Consider the following 19,774-nt stretch of genomic DNA (forward strand, 5'->3'; position numbering starts at 1 on the left):
TATAATTCTAGTTGTGCAATACCTGACCATTTATTACAATTCTTAGAACACAGAATGGCTTCAAGCTTTCTTCAAAGAGAAAGGCTTAGTTTGCCTCAAGTTACCACGTTACTAGAGCGTGAGAAACCCATATATAAGAAAAAAAGCACCACCCAAAACACTGCCTAAACATGATCCTAAACACTGCCATTAACTAAATCTTCTCTAATGGAGTGGACAGTAAATGAACTTCCAACTAAATTTGGTAGAGAAGACTGTCAACCTAAAAAATTGCTTTTCTTAATCATTTCTTTGAAGCACATTTATCTAAGTATGACAAAATTCTGAGAATGGACTATCAAATGGGCAATGCTGAGCTTCTTAATCTTTACTGTAGACACACATAAGTTCTAGCCTAGGAGACACCAATATCTTCTCCCAAAATGACGTAAGCCTAAATATGGACATAAAGAGGACATATACATGCTACCCTCTGATCGGTGTGAAAGGGACACAAAAGCCTCTCTGTGTGGACTCTACAAGTAGAATACTAGGAACAACTTTAATTCAAAAAGTGCTAGGAGAGTTGAAATCATAAAAGTTTATGAGAGCAGTTCAAATTAGTTCCCCTTCATTTAATAAGCTTTTCTCCATTCAGAATTCACCTGTCAACATTTTAGGTAATGAAGTTGTGAAACATATTCAAGCACTCTCAGGTTTGAGGAAAAACTACATTTGGAAAGACCAAATCTGAATAAATACAATGCTATCGTTTTTTTAATGCTAAAAATGAATACTCCTCTGACAGCACTAGATACTTTACCAAGTAGGTACGAGCAGTGGCACTAATACACAAACAAAACCTGACTTCAAACTTTACCCAGTCACTATTCTAGGAAATCAAGGACAATAACCACATCAGAACCCTTGATTGGGTCCATACTTAGGAAACAGAGATATGGGACCAACTAGAACATGACTCTTCTCATCAACAGTCCCAAGCACATTTTGGTACTCTGCCTATCATTTCAGGGAATAAGAAATGAACTCACACCTCACTGAGTCCTGTCAACCCCTTCAGAAACATTCAGGCACCAACAAGATACTGAAGCAATAGCTTCTGTAAATAGAAGACCTTGAATTATCTGCATGCCAAAACTGAAAATCTTATTCTATAGCATATAAGTCAGTAACATACACAGGTGCTAAAGAACATGTGTGTCAACATATGCCGATCCACAAATTCAAATGCCATCTGAGCCAATATTCCCTTCACCCAAAAGCTAATTAGAAGCAAATTCTAGTTTAAACTGCATATTCACACTTGCAGAAAAAGAAATTCAAAGCAATGCTTTACTAGATCTAGTTAATATTTAGTCTATGTAGTCAGAATAAGACTCCCACTCTAGATAATACTAATGAAATGCCTACACAATGTTACTAATCTCCCCACCTATAAAGAAACACTATTCCATTAGTAACAAAACTTACTTTTGTATAGCGATGGGGGGATTTGGAGGCTGGTTGCTTCTTCAGGTCAAGGAAAGCATCTCCGTTTTCTGTTTCACCAACACTTCTCCTATCCATGGTTCCTTGGTCTACAATTCTTTGCACCTGGGAGATAAATCAGCGAAACTGTCAGGGAGAACAATACGTTTTCAGAAGTCTTGACCGTTTAAAACACTGACTCTCTTCTCTCTTAAAAAGACTATTTTTAAAAACCAAAACAAAAAGCCTCACTCAACAAAACCAGAACCCATTTAGAAATAGAACGACTGGTACTTAGCTGGGGTGCTCTAAGCATTAAAGGGGTAAGGAAAGCATAAGTGGAAGGTACTCGAATCAGGGTACAGCTTTTAAGCAGATTTAAGACAAAAAGAAACCAAAATTAGTCACTGCCACCTATGAGGACGTTCAGACAGTAGTGGGGAAGTTTCCTGAGTGGGGGCAGGTAGGAGACCGGCCGGGGTTGGGGATCCGGGAAGTCGGACTGTGGTAAAGTGCCTGTCACTTGCCAATGGACGGCGCCAGCTGCCCCTTGTTATCCAGGGGCCAGGGAGTGGGGCTGCGGCCCGAGCGCCCCTCACCCAGCCGGCGGCACCTGTGGCCATGTCAGGGGCGCCCGTGGCAAGGAAGGGGCGAGCTCCGGATTCAGCTCTGAAACTCGGCTTTCCCGGGCCGCGACCCCAACCACCGGCCTCTCGCGCAGGCCCCGGCCCAGCGGCCTCCTTCGGAAGAAGGGCGGGGACTGTACTCACGGAGGGGAGGCGGGCCGGAGGGAGCGGGGAGGCCGAATCCCCCGGCCCGGCCGCTGCGAGCTGGAGCCGGCGCAGGCCCGCCGCCGTCCGCCCCGGCCCGGCCCGGCCCGGCGGCTCGGGCCCCGCCAGCCCCCGCCCGCCTGCTGCCCGCCGGCCGCCCCGCCGGCCTCGCGCCCCTGCCCGCCCCCCGCGCGCGCCCCGGCGCTCGCTCACGCACGCGACCCCGGGAGCAGCGCGCCCGCGCCCCTGCCCTCCCTGTGCCCTGGGCGCGCGGCGCCCCGGCTCCCGCCGCCGCCGGGCCCTTACTCGGTGCCTCCGCCGCTCGGCGGCCCTTCAGCTCGGCCGCCGCTCCCCTCCTCGCCGCCCGCGCCGGTCCGAGGGCTGCTCCGCGCGGCCTTCGCTCTCGCCCCCCCACCCGCTCGGACTGTCTCTCTTCAGCCGCCGTAACCGCGGCCCAGCCCTCCGCTCCTCCTCCGAGGCCCCCTCCCCCTTAATAACTCCCTCCACGCACCCGGGCCCCAGCGCCGCGTTCGCCGCTGCGCGCCCGGATGTGAGGTGGCCGCCGCGGTGCCGGGCGGAAAAGACAGACATCGCGGCGCTCTCCCCAGGCGCCGGCCCCAGCGCGCGCCCGGCGGCGGGGAGGCGGAGGCGGAGGCGGGGGCGAGATGGCGGCGGCGGGGAGAGGGCTGGCGCGGCGGCGGCGGGAGCCCTTCCCGGTGCGCACAGGCGGGCGTCCCGGGCAGCCCCGGGGAGGACGCTGCGTTCCCACGCGCGCTTCGAGGCGGGGCGGAACGGCGCGGAACGGCGCGGGCGGTGCTCGCAGCCCGCAGCCCGCAGCCCGCAGCCCGCGCCCGGCGGTTCTGTCAGGAAGGCGGTGGCTTCAGCGAGGTGGGCTGGGGTCCGCGGCCGGGTGCGACTGGGGAGCGCGTCGGCTGCCGAGTTCGCCCGGTTCGCGACGGCGGGGAGCCCTGGGGCTTCGGCGGTGGCGGTCTGAGGCGAACCTGGGGCGTGTCTTTTGAGCCTGGCATTTGTGGGCTCGAGTCTCGGGTTGTTGGTTAGCAGTGTAATGTTTGGGCAAAGCCCTGACTTTTTCGGGTTTTCTCTCTCCTCCTTTCCAAAACGGCCCCTCTCTGTAAGTTTGTGGGGTTGCGTATCGTTGCATTGACAAATTTGCCACGATTGCTTTTGAATGAACGGAAGGCGTCTGACAGACTCGTTGGACGGCTTCCCCCGCCCACTACCCGATGCTTTCCGTAACCTGCACGGGAAGGGGAAGTGCGAGTGTGTTCGGGTGAACTGAGCCGGCGAACGTCAAGCGCGTAGTACACAGTGGCGAGACCGGCGGACGGGAGCAGAGCAGTAATAGCAAACATAATTTCCCCGCTCTGAGAAATGAGGGTAAATGCCGTGCGGAGGAGGAGTGATCCGTAAAGATTTCACGGAGACCCCACGTGAGCCCGGTCTGCAGGAACATCCCCAGTCCTGGTTTTTGCCCCACGCGACCGCCCGGGGTTAGTGTGAAACGACACATAGGCGGAGAGGGAAACGTAAATTTTCTCACCAAGGGGTAGTGAAGTCTACATTTCTCTGAAGGGTTTTACTGTCTTTGAGCTTCACATGTAAAGTCAGTGGATTGGGCATTGAGTGATCGCTAAGTTCCCTTAGGAGTCTTGGCAACCGAGAAAATTACGAAAACATTTTCCTTCTATAATATTGAATAAAAGGTGTCCCCCCCCCCTTTTTTTTTTTTGAATAAACTGTGTTTCTTACCTATTTTTGCAGGCGAGAGGCAGAGGGAAACGTTTGCAAATTGGGCCCGAGTTTGCATCCCAGCTCTACCACGCTCTACAGGCTGGGGGAGAATTAGGCCATTTCATTATCCTTAGCCTTGGTTTTCTAATCAGTAAAATTGGAAAGATAACCCACTCACAGGGGCTGTTGTCAAGACTACAAAGGATAAGGTGGGTAAAAAGCCTTATACAACATCCATAAAGCTTCTGAGTTTTTTTTTTTTAAAGCCTGTTCAGAGACACGTTGCAGGTAATGAAACAGCGCTTGTCTGAATTTAGGAATCAAGCTGCTTTTCGAATTCAGGTTCTTCCTGAGGCTGTTGAAATAGTATAATCCTTTTGCTATCAGGAATAATGAAGAAGGCCCCTTCTTTGAAGCTCTTAAATCCTGGTTCCACCCCTTGGTGTGAAACCTGAGCCAGTCATACCATCTTTCTGGACCTGTTTATTCCTCTGTCAAAAAGGGATAGCAAGCAGTACCTACTTTTCAGGCTTGTCGTGGGAATTCGAGATGAGATAATATTAAAAACACTGTTCTAGTCATTTATTGCTGTGTAATAAACCCCGTCAAAACTCAGTAGCTTACCTCAATATTTTGCTCTCAAACCTGCAGTTTAGGCCACTTCTAGCTGGGACACCGGGTCTCTACTCCATTCAGATGGGTGGAAAGTTTGGGGCTAGGATCATTTAATGGCTCACGTGTTTGGTGCTTGATAGTGGCTTTTGGCTAGAACATTTATATATGCCCTTTCTCTGTGGCCTGAGCTTTTCTCACAACATGGTGGCAGGATTCTAAGTGTGGCCAGTTGCTGAACTCTCTTCTAACCTAGCCTCAGAATCACTCTGTACTGCCACATGCCATATTCTATTAGAAATCACTATGGGGAAGGGACAGACTGCTTTTATGTGGGAGAAGGGTCAAATAATTTGTAAGCATATTTTTAAATTACCACAATACACTTAAAATCTGTTCAAGGCATTGTAGCTGGCATGATAGAGGCCTGGCCTGGAGCTAATTTCCTGGACCCTTTGGTCTTTCCTCGTTGGGATACACACTCTTCCACCAAGCTCTCCTTTAGTATCCTGTAGAACCCTGGTCTCAACTCATTTCTATCCCAGAGACTCAATTTGTTCTTATGAAAGGAGTTGCAAATTAGTACCTGGGAGTAAAGGTAATAATTTACTAATGAAGAGCATCTATGAATGTCTCACCCATGTCATGCAAAACCTAGATGCTTGCAAATCCTTGTTTCATTGTAGCTTTTGAATGTTTTCGGTAGGAATGACTGTAGTTCTAAATGCCCCTTTTTTTGCAGTTAATAGTGAATTTTCAAATATCCACATGAGAAGCCTCTTTGAGAGAATAAGAAATTATTTACTCTTATTCTTTACTAAAGATAAGATTTTAGTTTAGGTTCAATTGTTCAAAGTTTGGCATAAAGGAACTCCAAAGTTGAGTCAGTTGGGGAAAGTAGCAGTTCAAGAGCAGTAGAGAAGCAAATGAAAATATTGAAATCCTAGTAATTTTGAGAGCAGCCTCATCTCAGAATGTTGGGATTATACCTCAACTAGCTGGTGCCTCTCTAACTGGGCCTTTTTTTTTTCTTTTTTTCTGTTCAGTTTTTCTTGCTCTTAGGGTAATCCCAGGTTCTAAGAAAATGAGATGGCAACAGTTTCACAGGTGTGTGGCATCATGTACTCAGGTTAAGGACTATAAGGAAATTAAGGGACTTTTAGAAGACCAAAAAACCAAATTCTTTGCAGAGCCCCCATACTTTCTGGTGCTTTACATGTTTGATTTTATTTATGGGAAGTACTACAAACAGACCAAACTGAAATCATGTAAGTTCTGCTGCACTAGCTATTGTTAGTCTATACTATTATGTTCTAATCTTTCCTGACAGGAGTAATTACTTGCATTATAACTCAAGTGAAAATGTCTCTCATCCCATCCCAAATTAGTCAAAGTCGAGGGTAGTAAAGGTACATGAGAGGAATAAAGCATCAACAAATCACCTAAAAAACACAAAGTACTTATAAGAAAGACTAATTTTATGGTTAGTAAATATCAGTGTTAATTAGGACTTCAAAACTCCCTAAATTAGTCATCCCTAGAAGATTGCTTCCCGTGTCCTGCTGAAGTGGAACTTCTTTTAAACACCTGTTTTTTAGTTAGACATTAGCATATATGGAAAACAGCAAAAATGCAAATGACCTGTTTGATTCTATTCCCGGGACATCCAACAAGTTATTTTCATATTTGTGATATAAAATCCTTCAAACATTTAAATACATAATGCTAGCCTTAGCTCTCTCCACCAGAAATATCAAGTGCCTTTTTTTTTTTTTCAAGTGCTTTCAAATGTTTAACAAAGCACAGGAGAAAAGCATATGAAAGTGCCCCACCCATCTTCCCTCACCCCTATTTTAAAAAGATGATCAGAGTTTTAAAAAATTTAACTACCATTTACTAGCAATTAGTACTTGTTAACTATATTTTTAAAGGAAGGGTTAAGAGAAGATCCCAGCCTGGGATAATTTAGAAGTTCGGGGTCAGCGGAACGACCCCTCCCCCCGCCCTCCCGATTGACAACCTCCCCGATACACGCATGCGCGCGCCTTACTCCTTGGCGGCATAAGGACCCCCCCCCGCCGCTCACTCGCTGGGGAACCACGGAGAACCAAGAGCCAGAGAGGCTCACGCGGGAGCCTGGAGGTGGGGGGGAGGACGTCCGTCAGCGTGGGCCTCCAGACGGGAACCTCATCCCTAGACCTTGACGCGCGAGGCGTAGCTCGGAGACACTATTCTATAAAGCTCCTGCTCTTGTCGAAGAGGAAGCTGAGCTCTGAGAGGAGCGAGTGGGCCAGGGAGGCCGAGAGCCCACCTTGAGGCCGCTCAGACGGTGCATCCATCTACGCTCTTTGGGGGCAACTTGGCTCTGCAGCTGCCTCTCAGCAGTCAGAGGGAGGCGTGTCGCCTACTCGACGGAGGCTGCGCGAACTGCGAGTCCCTGGAGGGGCGTTTCACACGCACGCCGCGTCGCCGTGGAGACGGGGGGCGGAGCCGGCGCGAGACTGTGTGCGGGGGAGGCGCGGGAAGCGCTGAGGCGGCCGGGGCCTTAGGGCGGGAGGAACCGGGGCCGCGTCTGCCGGCTCCCGCAGGGACTTCCTGAGGCGCGAGGCCCGAGTGCTCGACTAGTCAGGTATGAGGCCCGGTCCGAATCGTCACCAGCCTCTGAGAGGCTCGTCTTCCTGGGTTTGGAGTCCGGCGGCGAGCGCGCATCCCTCCGAGCTGGGCCCTCTGCCTCTCCTCGGAGCCTCCGCTTCCTTCTCTAGAAGTGCAGGCGATGCCGCCTGCCCACGGACTGTGATCTGGGAGTGGAAGCGGCGTGGAGAGAGCGCGCAGGACTTTGGGAGCCCGCCTTGCTCGCCCTGCGCGGTGCTCGCGTGCTCCCTACCGATGCTGCTGCCCTTCGGCGTCTGGTCGCCCGGGCCCCAGGGGCGCCGCTTCATCCCGCGTCTGGTGCGCTGCAGCCGGGGCTCGGTGCCTGCGTGGGTGCAAGGCTCTTTAGCATGCTCGGCTCCGAATGGGAAGATTCTGGGTCCCTGCTGCGTGGCCACGGTGGGGGGTGGGGGGTAGTGTGCACACACCTCAGGGGTCCCATCTGAACCCAGAGGGCCCAACAGAGCAAAAACGGTGAAGTCGCCCCAGCAGTGGCAGATAAATGCTTCGTTTTTATTTGTAGGACGAATGATATTAGGGACCTGAGTACCAGTCGTAGCCCTCCTACTTAGCTGGTGGCCTCAGATAATTCGCCTGTAAAATGAAATGGCTACCATCTGTCTGGGTGGTTGTTAAAAAGCAGGTTATTAATGAAAAATGCTTAGTTCTATCTATACCTGACACAGATAGATATCGTGGTACCCGCCTAAGTACCACGAACGTATGAAGATTGGGAAGCTTCCTGGAATAAGTAGTTGAAACTTATTCTGGGGCTTAAGATAGAAATTAAATTTAAAATTAAATGGAGTCTTTCCTTTTCTTTAGGAAGATCGTTGATTTTTCAGTTATTGTTAGCAGCTGCAAAATACTGTAGAAACTTCTTTAAGAAGTTAACTTCTATAATTTTTCAAGTTAACATACATGACTTTAAAAACCAGTATTAAAGGCTAATGATAGAAAACAGCCCCACATCCATTTATAATTTCCATTCCGCTAGCTGTTTCTCCTGATTTTATTCACAAATTGGAAATAAATATCCTTATGGGCGATATTTCCTGATTTTTTTAGTTTTACACATAAACTGTTGACTGTTATTTGTGGAAGATAAGTGCTTAGCTCGAAGTTTTCCTTCTATAATCTCACCAAAGTAGTTATGTTAATTTGTTGTTAAATTGATAAGTGTCCTGTAACATTTCACAGCCATACCAAGTCCTGCAGCTGATCTTTCTTGTACATCCCATTATATTTTCTCAAAATTAATAATTGTCTTATTTTCTCATTTGCCTAGTACTCATGCACAGGTCATTACATTCTTTTTCCTGAATATGTCAGCATTTCTCATGCCTAATTTTCTTTCTTTCTTTTTTTTTTTTTTTTTTTTGCAAAATTACTCTAAAAACTGGCCATTTCATCTTTTACCTGGAAATCTTCCTCTGCTCTAATCTGATCTGGTGGCTTTGTACCTGCTATACTCAGTTCTAATCCAGAAACTTCTTTTACATCTATTCTGGGATTTGCTTCTTTTTGTTCTCTTACTTTGAATTAGCTGTTGCCTGGGTTCCTTTTTTTCCCCTTAATTTGCTTCCTTGGTTTTTAGGACACATTTTCCTTTAATAACTACTGCTTCTACTTCCTCCTCCTCCTCTTTTTCTTACTTTAACAGCTTTATTGCAGTATAATTCACATAGAATACAATTCACCAATTGAAAGTGTTCCATGGTTTTTACTATATTCAGTTATACAACCATCATCATAATCAATTTTAGAACATTTTCATCACCCTGAAAACAAGTCATTACTGTTAGAAGTCACTCCCTTTCTTTTCAATCCTTCCAGCCCTAGGCAGCCAGGAATTTACTTCATGACTCTAGATTTATCTGATCTGGACATTTCATATAAGTGGAATCATGATATATGGTCCTTTGTGATTGGCTTCTTTTACTTAGCATGTGCCAGCATGCATCCTTGTTTTATTTTAAAGATTTTATTTATTCTTGAGAGACACAGAGAGAAAGAGAGGCAGAGACATAGGCACAGGGAGAAGCAGGCTCCTTGCAGGAAGCCTGACATGGGACTTGATCCTGGGACTGTGGGATCACGTCAGTGAGCCAAAGGCAGGTGCTCAACCCCTGAGCCACCCAGACGTCCCTGCATCCATGTTTTAACATGTACTAGTACTGCATTTCGTTTTATGGTTGCATGATATTTCATTGTATGGATATAGCATATTTTGCTTGTCCATCCATGTGTTGGTGGACATTTAGGCTTTCCCTTTTTTGCCTGTTATGAATAATGTTGCTGTGAACACATATAAGTTTTTGTGTAGACACTTGTTTTAGATTCTCTTATCTATGTACCTAGGAATGGATCTGCTGGATCAAATGGTAACTCTGTATTTACCTTTTTGAGGAATTGCCAGTTTTCCAAAGTGGCTGCACCATTTTACATTATCACCATAGTGTATGAGGGTTTCACTTTCTCTACATCCTCACCCAAACACATTACTATCTTCGTTTTTTTTTTTTTTTTTTTTTTAAGTGTATTTATTGAAGTAATCTCTACATCTAGCATGGGACTTGAACTCATGACCTGGAGATCAAGAGTCACATGCTCCTCTGAGCCAGCCAGGTGCCCCAATCTTTCTTTTTTATTGTAACCATACTAATTATTATCTCATTGGGGTTTGATTTGCATTTCTCTGATGGGTAATGATGTTGAATATCTTATATGCTTATTGGCCACTTATGTATTTTGGGGGAGAAATGTCTATTCATGTCCTTTGTCCATTTTTAAATCGGTTGTCTTTTTATTGGGTAGCAGGAATTTTTAAAAATATAATCTAGATTTGTCACTTAGCAGATTTGCAAATATTTTTTCCCATTCAGTAAGTTGTCTTTTCACTTTCTTGATGGTGTCCTTTGAAACACAATTGTTTTTAATTTGACAACATCCAGCTTTCTGGTAACTTCTCAAGAACAAGATAGCTTAAGTTTTTTCTCCTTGCATGAGGGAAAAAAGTATTTAATCTCTAACATTTGGCCCCGTGCAGGACATCTCATCTGAGAATTTGCATCTTTCAGTTTTGAGAGACTTTCTTCATTTTTTAAAAAATTTATTTTAGAGAGTGTGTGTGTGCATGTGTGCACATGAACCTGGGGCGGGGCAGAGGGAAAGGGAGAATTTCAAGCAGACTCTGTGCTGAGCTCAGAGCCCAACACAGGGCTTGATCTTATAACCCTTAGATCAAGACCTGAGCTAAAATCAAGAGTCTAACGCCTAACCAGCTGAGCCACCTTGGCGTCCTGTGTTTCATGTTTTTTGACAGTTGGTTTGTAGTTTATTAAAATCAAGATCCAAAATCAAAGTCCATACATTGCATTTGATTGATCTACATCTTTTTTTTTTTAAGATTTTATTTATTTATTCATGAGAGACACAGAAAGAGAGGCAGAGGAAGGAGAAGCAGAAGGAGCCCAATGTGGGACTCAATCCCAGGAATCCGGGATCAGGCCCTGAGCCAAAGGCAGATGCTCAACCACTGAGCCACCCAGGCATTCCTGATTGATCTACATCTTAAGTATCTTTTAACATATAAGTTTTCCCCTTTCTTCTTCAGTTTATTTGTTGAAGGAACTGGGTCGTTAGTCCCGTGAAGTTTCGTACATCATTGATTTTGCTGATTGCAGAATCATTTGTTCCCTGTATTTTTTGTAAGTTGGTTCTTAGTTGTAGATGAGGCTTAATGATATTTAGACTCAAGTTCTTGGCAGGAATGCATCACAGACCGTGATACTTCCTCAGATTCCTTTGTTTTGGTCTCTTTCTTGTTGGAGGTCACGTCCAAATGTCTTGTAATTCTTGATTGTTCATTCTTTAGCGTCAGCAGCTGAGAAATTAGTTAAAAGGTCCCAGTATCTGGGCAGCACTTGTAGGTTTAGGAGCTTTTTTTTGGGGGGGTGGGGGGGGCAAGCCTGCTTTTTCACTGAGGGAAGTAGAGCACAGAAGTGAGAATCTTGAGAGCTTTTAGTTCTTAGCTTCTTCTGCAAAGATTCTTCCAGTCTCCTGACTGGGAGATAACCAATCTAATTGCCAGAATTCTGAAAGCGGTTTGTGGAGAAGAAGCTGTATACTCTGCCTGGCAGGGTTGTGAGAGAGACCAGGGGCCCCAGCCGCTCACCATATAGACTTCATTCAGTCCTCTCCTTTGTGGCCTATAGCTACAATTCTGGGAGCCATTCCTTGTTCCTTCTAGTTCTGAGCTCTTCTGAGATTCTGTAGGCCTGCTTCTCATTGGTATCCCACTTTGTAGGTATTCCATAGAATCATTATAACAAGACATAAACCCAAGGCAATGACCAATTTATTATAGCAATGTTTAACCAAATATCCTTACTTGAATTATCCTTTAATTTTAATTTACAGAAATAGTCACTAAAGGAGACCTTTATTACTCGGAGTGTGATACCAGAAACACAAGGAGGAAAAATGTTTGATCTCTGTAAGGACTATTTGTTTTGTATGGATTAAGTGTTTTCTGGCGAATTCCTTCTCTGATTGTCATTGAAATATGTGACCTTCAGTATAAAGGGTGGTTTCATTTTTTTAGAATGAATATTTTATTATGAATGCCTCACAATTACTCAACATAGGACAAGTCAACCTTAATAGCTTTCCTCCACCACCTACTTAAATCTTACTTCTTGGGCAGCCCAGGTGGCTCAGCGGTTTAGCGCCGCCTTCAGCCCAGGGTGTGATCCTGGAGACCCTGGATCCAGCCTGCTTCTCCCTCTCCCTGTGTCTCTGCCTCTCTCTGTCCCACATGAATAAATAAATAAAATATTTTTAAAAATTAAATCTTTTTTCTTTTTCTTACTACTTGAATTAGTTTTCAAAGGCTGCTCTGATGAAATAGTGTAAACTTCATGGCTTATAAACAACAGAAATGTATTGTCTTTTAGTCCTGAAAGCTAGAAATCTGACATCAAGATGTCAGCAGGGCTATCCTCATCCTGAAGGCTTTAGAGGAGGGTCTGTTCCATGCATTTCTCTTCTGGTATTGCCAGCAGTCCTTGGTGTTCCTTGGCTTATGGACACATCATTCCAGTTTCTACTTTCGTCATCATGTGTCTGTCTTTACATGGCATTGTCCTTCCTGTGTGTGTCTCATCTCCTCATTTTATAAAGATGCCCATTGTATTGGGTTAAGGGCCCACCTTATTCCAGTGTGGCTTCATCTTAATTACATCTGCAAAGACTATTTCCAAATCAGGTCAATTCATAGGTACCAGAGGTTGGGACTTCAGCATATCTTTTAGGGGGACACAATCTAACCCACAACATTGCTACTCCTTGCACTAAGTAATAAATAAAAATGATGTTACTTTTTTGGTTCATAATGAATATTATGGGTAGAAATTATACCAAATGAAAATGGAAACTATATAAAGTAATTTACTATTGACCAAAAGTGCCTGGAGATTCTTCTAGGTAACATTAACAACCAAAAAAACTAATCTAGGCAAAAAAAAAATCTTGGCCTCTTACTAGTGCCCTTATGAAGGGAAGTTTAAGGTATTAAACTTCCCACTCCTTCCCTAGAGTACCTGGAAGAATGAGCCAATTAGAGCCTTTTGAGTATCATTCTCTCTCCTCCCAGTTTTCTTTCTTATAAAATAACTTTTTAAAAATTCAGTTTAGGGATCCCTAGGTGGCGCAGCGGTTTGGCGCCTGCCTTTGGCCCAGGGCGTGATCCTGGAGAATCAGGATCGAATCCCACGTCGGGCTCCCGGTGCATGGAGCCTGCTTCTCCCTCTGCCTGTGTCTCTGCCTCTCTCTCTCTCTGTGTGTGACTATCATAAATGAATAATAATAAAAAAAAAAATTAAAAAAAATTTCAGAGTGCCATTACTAGAGAGCTCTGTGTGTGACTATCATAAATGAATAATAATAAAAAAAATAAAATAAAATAAAAATTCAGTTTAAAAAACTTCATAGACTTTCTATGCTCATCTAGTGTTGAATTAAGGAGAGGAGATTAGGAGGTGGCATATAGCTTTTCAGAAATGTGGCTCATGGGGTGCCTGGATGGCTCAGTCAGTTAAGTGTCTGCCTTCAGCTCAGGTCATGATCCCAGGGCCCTGGGATGAACCCTACGTCATTGGGAAGCCTGCTTCTCCCTCTCCCTCTGCTGCTTCCCCTGCTTGTGCTCTCTCTGTCAAATAAATCAATAAAATGTTTTAAAAAAAATGTGACTCCTAAAAGGCTTCAGATAATTTACTCTCCTTTTCCCTCTTTTTCTTATGGTTTAGAAGGGGAAGATAAAAAACTTTTTGATTCATGAAGAATCTGCTTACTAAGAAGTATATATCAAGCCACTGGCCTAATTTCCATCAAAAAAGAAGGAAGCTGAGAATGCAGAGAAAGGTGGACTCCAGGTAAGTGATAGGACTTAAAATTAAAAAAAAAAAAAAAAAAAAAAAAAAAAGCAGGGGGGCCCTGGGTGGCTGAGTGGTTGAGCATCTCCTGTTGGCTCAGGTTATGATCCTGGAGTCCCAGGATTGAGTCCAGCATCAGGCTCCCTGGAGGGAGCCTGTTTCTCCCTCTGCTTATGTCTGCCTCTCTCTGTGTGTCTCCATGAATAAATAAATAAAATCTTTAAAAAAAAAATAGCTGAAATTGTGGCCCATATAAACCTGTAAACATTTTTGTATAAAAATGATAAATAATAAAAAAGTTTCTTCCTAAATCATGAGTGGTAAGAAAGGAACTTTGGGTAAGATTTTTTTGTTGATATTTTGGGTTTATCATCTAGAGTGCAGAATATAATGCACATTTCATACATCATGTTATGGTTCAAAACCATTTTGAGTGTCTGGAAATATCACTAAACTTATGATTCTGAGCAAGAATGAGGATGATTTTGCTGAAGTTGGAAGTTCTTTTTTTTTTTGTCCCCTTCCCCCCCCCACACAAGTACTTTATTGAATTCAATTGCAGACTGATGTGTATATAAAATGCTGTGAGAGGAGTGACAGCCTCAGGCCATGGGCAGCTGCTAATAGCTTCCATAATGTTTTATGACCTCTGAAATTGCTTAGAAAATTATCAGTGATCCAGTGGCAAAAATAACAGTAAATGTAATGATCAGAAGGAGACCCAAGACCAGGGGCCAGATGTTCAGGCACTTGGCAATGGAAGCACAGTCTTGGGCCCGAATCCTATCACCCACCATCTTTTCTGGTCCTTAGACTTCATGGAATAGATGAATTCTGGGAAGCCCCGTACAAGTTCATGAAGATTTTGTTAAAGAGGGACCAGACTATATGGTTGGGGACTGAAGTCTTGCTGCAGATGTTGATCATGCTGGTAGCCACAGGAGCTGAGCTCTAGGGCACCCTGAGTACAGCCACCTTGTGCTCCTCCTTGAGCATCTCTTAGGTTGTGGAGATGCCGGTGTGGGCACTGGGGAAGAAGGGGTGGGAATTGCAGTTCATTAAACTATTAGATAGAACATGGATTCAGAAAGATGCATAAAATGTACTGTTTACTATATCATTTTGAAACAAACATGTAACCATTACAGGGTAAAGAAATAGTGTATTGTCAACACCTCAGAAGTCCCTTTTTATGTTATTTCCTAATCACTCCTGCTCCTTCCCTAAACCACCATCCTACCTTAATAGTAATCATTTTCTCAAATTTCTTTATAGGTTTACATCTCAGAACAATATAGTTTAGTTTTGCCCCTTTGTCTTTATATAAATGGAATCATATTACATGTATTCTTTTGTATCTTGATTCTTTCTTTTAAGGTTTTAAGATTCCTTTATGTTGTCTGTGGCTGTAGTTCGCTCATTTTCCTGGCTGTGTGATACCATGATATAAGAATATTACACAGTTCATCCATATGCAATATTGTTGATGGGCATTTGGGTGTTTCCAGTTTTTGAATGTGATGAACATCTCATATGCATAGAGTGACACGCAGTGGCTCTCAAGTTTGAGCCTGCAACAGAAAGAGATTGCTGGACTCTGCCATCAGTTTCTGATTCAGTAGATCTCAGTCAGACCCAATGGTTTGTATTTCTAGTAACTTCTAAACTGATGCTGTTGGTTTTGGGATCTCACTCTGATAAGCAGAATTGGTTTCTGGGCCAGAATAGAAGAGAATCTTCAATTTTGCTAGGTAATTGTTTTCTAAATTGGTGTACCAGTTTGTGCTCTGACTGGTCATGTTCGGGTGTCCTTGTTGCCCCACATCTCCCCAATACTGTGCTTCTGTGGTAGGGTTGTGGTCATAGCTCTCTGTGCTTTTTATTTGTATTTCATGATTTCTGTTGTTGTTGAGTACCTGTTTTGGGGCATCTGGATTTTCTTTTTTGAAGCACATATTCAAGTCTTAAACCCACTTTTCTTTTTTTTTTTTTTGTAAATTATTATTTATTTATGATAGTCACACACAGAGAGAGAGAGAGAGAGAGAGGCAGAGACATAGGCAGAGGGAGAAGCAGGCTCCATGCACCGGGAGCCCGACGTGGGATTCGATCCCGGGTCTCTAGGATCGTGCCCTGGACCAAAGGCAGGCGCCAAACTGCTGCGCCACCCAGGGATCCCTAAACCCACTTTTCTATTCAGTTGTGTATTGAATCTTTCCCCCATTTGATATATAGAAATTTTTGTATTTCCAAATATAAATTCTTGGAACGCCTGGGTGCCTCAGAGATTGAGCATCTGCCTTTGGCTCAGGATGTGATCCGTAGTCCTAGGATTGAATCCCACATTGGGCTCCCTCTGCCTACGTCTCTGCCTTTCTCTTTGTGTCTCTCATGAATAAATAAATTTAAAAATCTTTAAAAAAAAATACAAATTCTTTCTATATTTTATGTGTTGCAAATATCTTTTCTGTCTTTGTAGCTCACTTTTTTCATTCTGGTATCTTTTAATGAATTATAGTGTTTTAAACTTTAGTAAAAATGATCAGTCTTTTTAAATATATCTAATCTGTCATGTTTTAAGGGATCTTTTCCTTTCCTGGGGTCATGAAGGTATTCCGAATTGCCTTCAGTGTTTATTATTTTACCATTCACGTTTTTTTCTCCAGACCATTTGAAAGTGATTTGTGTGTGTCATGTGAGTTTAACTTTTTTTTTTTTTTTTTTTTGCCTCCCATGTGGATATCCAGTTGTGCCAGCACAATTGAAAAGACTTCTCTGCAGTGCCATGTTTATCATTAATCAAAAGTCCATTCAAGCTCAGGTCTGTTTCTGGGCTTTCTACTTTGTGCCTATGGTTGGAATTGTCCTTGCCACAAAATCATGATGTCTTGATTATATAGCTTTATTTTTTTTTTAAACTTTTTTTTTTTAATTTTTATTTATTTATTATAGTCACAGAGAGAGAGAGAGAGAGGCAGAGACACAGGCAGAGGGAGAAGCAGGCTCCATGCACCGGGAGCCCGACGTGGGATTCGATCCCGGGTCTCCAGGATCGCGCCCTGGGCCAAAGGCAGGCGCCAAACCGCTGCGCCACCCAGGGATCCCCTATATAGCTTTATAATAAGTCTGAGATCTAAGTAGGGCTTTTTACCTAGTGCTTTTAAGCACTGTAGAAAAAAGATTTTATTTTGAAGAAATCTCTACACCCAATATGGGGCTCGGCTCAACTTAATGACCCTGAGATCAAGAGTCACATGCTCTATTAACTGATCCAGCCAGGCACCCCTCATCAAGTACTTTTTAAAAAAATGACTGTAAGCTATTCTTGGTCTTTGCAGTTCTATATAAGCTTCAGAATCAACTTGACAGGCCTTTTTCCCTCCCTACAAAACAAAAACTGTTGGGGTTTTAATTGGGATTACTTTGAAGCTATAGATCAGATTGGAGGAAATAACTATTTTGGTGAGTCCTAAAATTTTCCCTACAGAAATGTTTACAACTTTTTTTTCAGTAAGCCCTTCATCTCGTGTTGACCTTGAACTCACAATCCTAAGAGATCAAAAGTCACATGCTCTATTGACTGAGCCAGCCAGGCACCCCAAATGTTTACAACTTTTTTTAAAGATTTATTTATTTGAAAGAGAGAGAGCATGTGCATGCAAGAAAGCAGGGAGAGAGGAGACAAGCAGACTCCCCACTGTGTGTGGAGCCCTACATAGGACATGATCCCCGGACCCTGAGATCATGACCTGAGTCGATATCAAGAGTTGGGTGCTTAACCGATTGAGCCACCCAGGCACCCATACAACTTTTGTTAGATTTACTCCTGTAGTTGGTGTTTGTGGTTTGAAAATAGTATATAAATATAGTTTTATTTTTGTTAGTCTATAGAAATATATACAGTTGATTCTCGTTATTTGCAGATCCTGAATTTGTGAAGTAACATAATCTCCAAAACTTATTTTATTTATTTATTCATGAGAGACACACAGAGAGAGAGGCAGAGACACAGGCAGAGGGAGAAGCAGGCTCCATGCAGGGAGGCGGATGTGGGACTCGATCCTGGAGCTCCAGGATCACACCCTGGGCCAAAGGCGGTGCTAAACCGCTAAGCCACCCGGGCTGCCCTCCAAAACTTATTTTAATCCCCAGATCTCTCAGCAATTTCTCGGTGTTCTCAGGGTCATTCTTGGACATGGGTAGAGCCTTACAAGATTTGAGTTGCTCAATAGGCACATTCTCAGCTGAGATGAAACAAGGAGTGTTCTGCCCTCCTTTTTAAAGTTTTTATTGAGGTATGATTGAGGTACAACATTGTTAGTTTCAGGTGTGCAACATAATAATTCCGTATTTGTACATTTGTTCAGGAAATGCTCAGCACAGTAAGTCTAGTTAACTCGCCATACATCGTTACAGAATTTTTTCTTGTGAGATGGGGAAGGGCTAGATATAGATAGGAAGCCAACAACTTCTAGCTGTCTGGTGGATGAAGTTGTAGACTTATCCAAAGGCTTGCACCTTCTTCCTCAGTGACAGAGTCCTTTTTTTTTTTTTTTTTTAATTCATGAGAGACACAGAGGCAGAGACATAGGCAGAGGGAGAAGCAGGCTCCCTGCCAGGATCCTGATGCAGGACTCAATCCCAGGACCCTGGGATCACCACCTGAGCTGAAGGCAGATGCTCATCCACTGAACCACTCAGGTGCCCTGAATTTTTTCTTGTGGTGTGAACTTTTAAGATTTACTCTCCTAGCAACTTTCAAATATGCAATATGGTTATTAACTATCACCATGCTGTACATTTTATCCACATAACTGACTTATTTTATAACTGGCAGTTTGTAGCTTTGATTCCCCTCAGGCATTTTGACACCCGCCTTGCCACACCCCACCTGTGGCAATCACCAATCTGTTCTTTTTGTCTGTTATTGAACTTGTTATTTTGTTCTAAGATTCCACTATATATAAAGGAGATCATATGGTATTTGTCTTTTTCTGACCTGATTCATTTAGCACAGTGCTGTCAAGGCCATTCATGTTGCAAATGGCAGGATTTCATTCTTTTTTATGGCTGAATATATATATATATATATATATATATATATATATATATCACATTTTCTTTATCCATCTGTTAGTAGACACTTAGGTTGTTTCTGTATCTTAGCTATTATAAATAATGCTGCAGTGTACATGGGGGTGTGTATATATCTTTTAGAGTTAGTGGGGTTTTTTTTTTTCCTTCAGATAAATCCCCAGAAGTGGAATTGTGGATCATATGGTAGGTCTGCTTTTTAATTTTTTGAGGAACCTCCATATTGTTTTCCATGGTGGCTGTACCAGATTGCATCCCCATCAGTAGTGTACAAGGATTCTTTCTCCACATCCTTGCCAACAGTTGTTATTTCTTATGTTTTTGACAGAGTCATTCTCACAGATGTGAGGTGGTATCTCCTTGTGGTTTCAATGTGTGTTTCCCTGGGCATCTTTTCCTGTATCTGTTTACCATTTGTATGTCTTTGGAAACATGTCTATTCAGATTCTCTGCCCATTTTTAAATTGGAGTGTTTGGATTTTTTTTCTTTTTCTTTTTCTTTTTCTTTCTTTCTTTCTTTCTTTCTTTCTTTTTTTTTTTTTTTTTGCTATTACGTTGTAAGAGTTCTTTATGTAGTTTGGATGTTAACCCCTTATCAGACATATGATTTGAAAATATTTTCTTTCACTCAGTGTATGGCTTTTTCATTTTGTCAATAGTTTCCCTTGCTGTGCAGGAAGCTTTTTAGTTGTAGTCCCATGTGTTAATTTGTGCTTTTGTAGCCTTTGCCTTTGATGTCAAATCTAAAAATTTATCACTGAGACCAATGTCAAGGAGCTTACTATCTGTTTTCTTCTGGGGTTTTATGGTTTCAGGTCTTACATTAAAGTCTTTAATTCCTTTTGAGTTAATTTCTGTGTATGGTGTAAGATAGTGGTCTAGTTTTATTCTTTTGCATGTAGCTGTCTGGTTTTTTCAATATCATTTATGAAGAGACTGTCCTTTCCCCACTGTGGTTTCTTTATCATAATTTTTAAAAGATTTTTGATGAGAGAC

The 19,774-nt window shown here is 43.3% G+C and overlaps 2 protein-coding genes across 20 annotated transcripts in view; one reads left to right on the plus strand and one right to left on the minus strand.

Moving 5' to 3' along the window:
- Positions 1-2,697, minus strand: part of EIF4ENIF1 (eukaryotic translation initiation factor 4E nuclear import factor 1) — a 48,305-nt gene extending 45,608 nt beyond the window's left edge. For 7 of the 11 annotated variants that reach the window (XM_038575717.1, XM_038575716.1, XM_038575709.1 and 4 more), the window contains exons 1-2: positions 1,995-2,190; positions 1,471-1,593 (exon numbers count right to left, since the gene is read on the minus strand). In XM_038575717.1, coding sequence (XP_038431645.1) covers positions 1,471-1,593; positions 1,995-2,090 — 219 coding nt within the window. In that variant the 5' untranslated portion in view covers positions 2,091-2,190. Of the gene's footprint in view, positions 1-1,470; positions 1,594-1,994; positions 2,193-2,237; positions 2,328-2,543 lie in introns of those variants that run through there. The other 4 variants (XM_038575713.1, XM_038575714.1, XM_038575715.1 and 1 more) reach the window with 4 other exon arrangements.
- A 338-nt stretch (positions 2,698-3,035) lies between these two features.
- SFI1 (SFI1 centrin binding protein) overlaps positions 3,036-19,774 on the plus strand; it is a 99,250-nt gene continuing 82,511 nt past the window's right edge. For 2 of the 9 annotated variants that reach the window (XR_005379401.1, XR_005379402.1), the window contains exons 1-2: positions 6,720-7,230; positions 13,559-13,684. Coding sequence is in view for 7 of the 9 variants with exons in the window: in XM_038575700.1 (XP_038431628.1) it covers positions 13,587-13,684 (98 nt within the window). In the remaining 2 variants the exon portion in view is untranslated. Of the gene's footprint in view, positions 3,126-4,019; positions 4,199-6,719; positions 7,231-13,558; positions 13,685-19,774 lie in introns of those variants that run through there. The other 7 variants (XM_038575699.1, XM_038575703.1, XM_038575702.1 and 4 more) reach the window with 5 other exon arrangements.

Source organism: Canis lupus, chromosome 26 (assembly GCF_011100685.1).
Source record: "Canis lupus familiaris isolate Mischka breed German Shepherd chromosome 26, alternate assembly UU_Cfam_GSD_1.0, whole genome shotgun sequence".
NCBI lineage: Eukaryota > Metazoa > Chordata > Mammalia > Carnivora > Canidae > Canis > Canis lupus.